Source organism: Sceloporus undulatus, unplaced genomic scaffold (assembly GCF_019175285.1).
Source record: "Sceloporus undulatus isolate JIND9_A2432 ecotype Alabama unplaced genomic scaffold, SceUnd_v1.1 scaffold_40495, whole genome shotgun sequence".
Taxonomy (NCBI): Eukaryota; Metazoa; Chordata; class Lepidosauria; order Squamata; family Phrynosomatidae; genus Sceloporus; species Sceloporus undulatus.
The window spans coordinates 1-1077 of NW_024843405.1; the positions used below are offsets into that span (position 1 = coordinate 1).

At 49.0% G+C, this 1077-nt stretch overlaps 1 protein-coding gene across 1 annotated transcript; it reads left to right on the forward strand.

The window, feature by feature from the left end:
* Positions 1-6: 6 nt before the first annotated feature.
* Positions 7-1071, forward strand: GJA5 (gap junction protein alpha 5; the record flags this gene model as incomplete). Its single annotated transcript, XM_042444795.1, has 1 exon — positions 7-1071. A coding segment is annotated over one exon (1050 nt), but the record flags the coding sequence as incomplete, so codon positions are not given.
* Between the last annotated feature and the right edge of the window lie 6 nt (positions 1072-1077).

The following is a 1077-nucleotide window of genomic DNA, read 5'->3' on the forward strand; positions in this document are numbered from 1 at the left end:
GTGGTGGGGAAAGTCTGGTTAACTGTGCTCTTCATCTTCCGGATGCTTGTCCTGGGCACAGCTGCAGAGTCCTCTTGGGGTGATGAACAGTCTGACTTCATGTGCGACACCAGGCAACCTGGTTGCGAGAATGTCTGCTATGACAAAGCTTTCCCGATCTCCCACATCAGATACTGGGTCCTTCAGATTATCTTTGTCTCCACCCCTTCCCTGCTGTACATGGGACATGCAATGCACACGGTGCGCATGGAGGAGAAAAGGAAACTTAAGGAGGCCAAGGAAGGCTCAAGGGCAATCCAGAGCAAGAGTGATGCTTTCCACCAGCAGGAATATCCAGCGCCAGAGAAGACTGAACTTTCCTGCTGGGACGAGCCAAGTGGGAGGATCATTCTTCAAGGCACTTTGCTGAACACCTATGTCTGCAGCATTTTAATCCGTACTGCTATGGAGGTAGCCTTCATTGTAGGGCAATACATGCTCTATGGAATCTTCCTTGAGACCCGCTACATTTGTAATCGGCAACCATGCCCTCATCCAGTCGACTGCTATGTTTCTCGGCCAACAGAGAAGAACATCTTTATTGTTTTTATGCTTGCTGTGGCAGCACTCTCTCTCTTTTTAAGCCTGGCTGAACTGTATCATTTGGGATGGAAAAAAGCCAAGCAGAGGTTCTCCCGCTCTTGCAAGAACAGCCCTAGCTCAGATACTGGGATACAGGAGGCAGATTCCCAAGGGAAGAAAATGACACAGAGCTGCACCCCTCCACCAGATTTTAATCAGTGTTTGGCCAACCCTGATGGGAAGTATATCAGCCCCTTCAGTAACAAAATGGCTTCTCAACAGAACACAGCCAATTTTGCAACAGAGAGGGTTCACAGCCAAGATGATACCATTGGGGAAGGTCCATTTATCCAGGTTAACTATACACAGAATCCTGAGGCCAGTAATGGTTCTGCACCCAGCTTGCTCCCCAATGGCTACTTCCATGATAAACGCAGGCTCAGTAAAACAAGCCGCGCCAGCAGTAAGGCTAGGTCTGATGACTTGTCTGTGTGAATTGCAAGTGGGAGGGAAGAT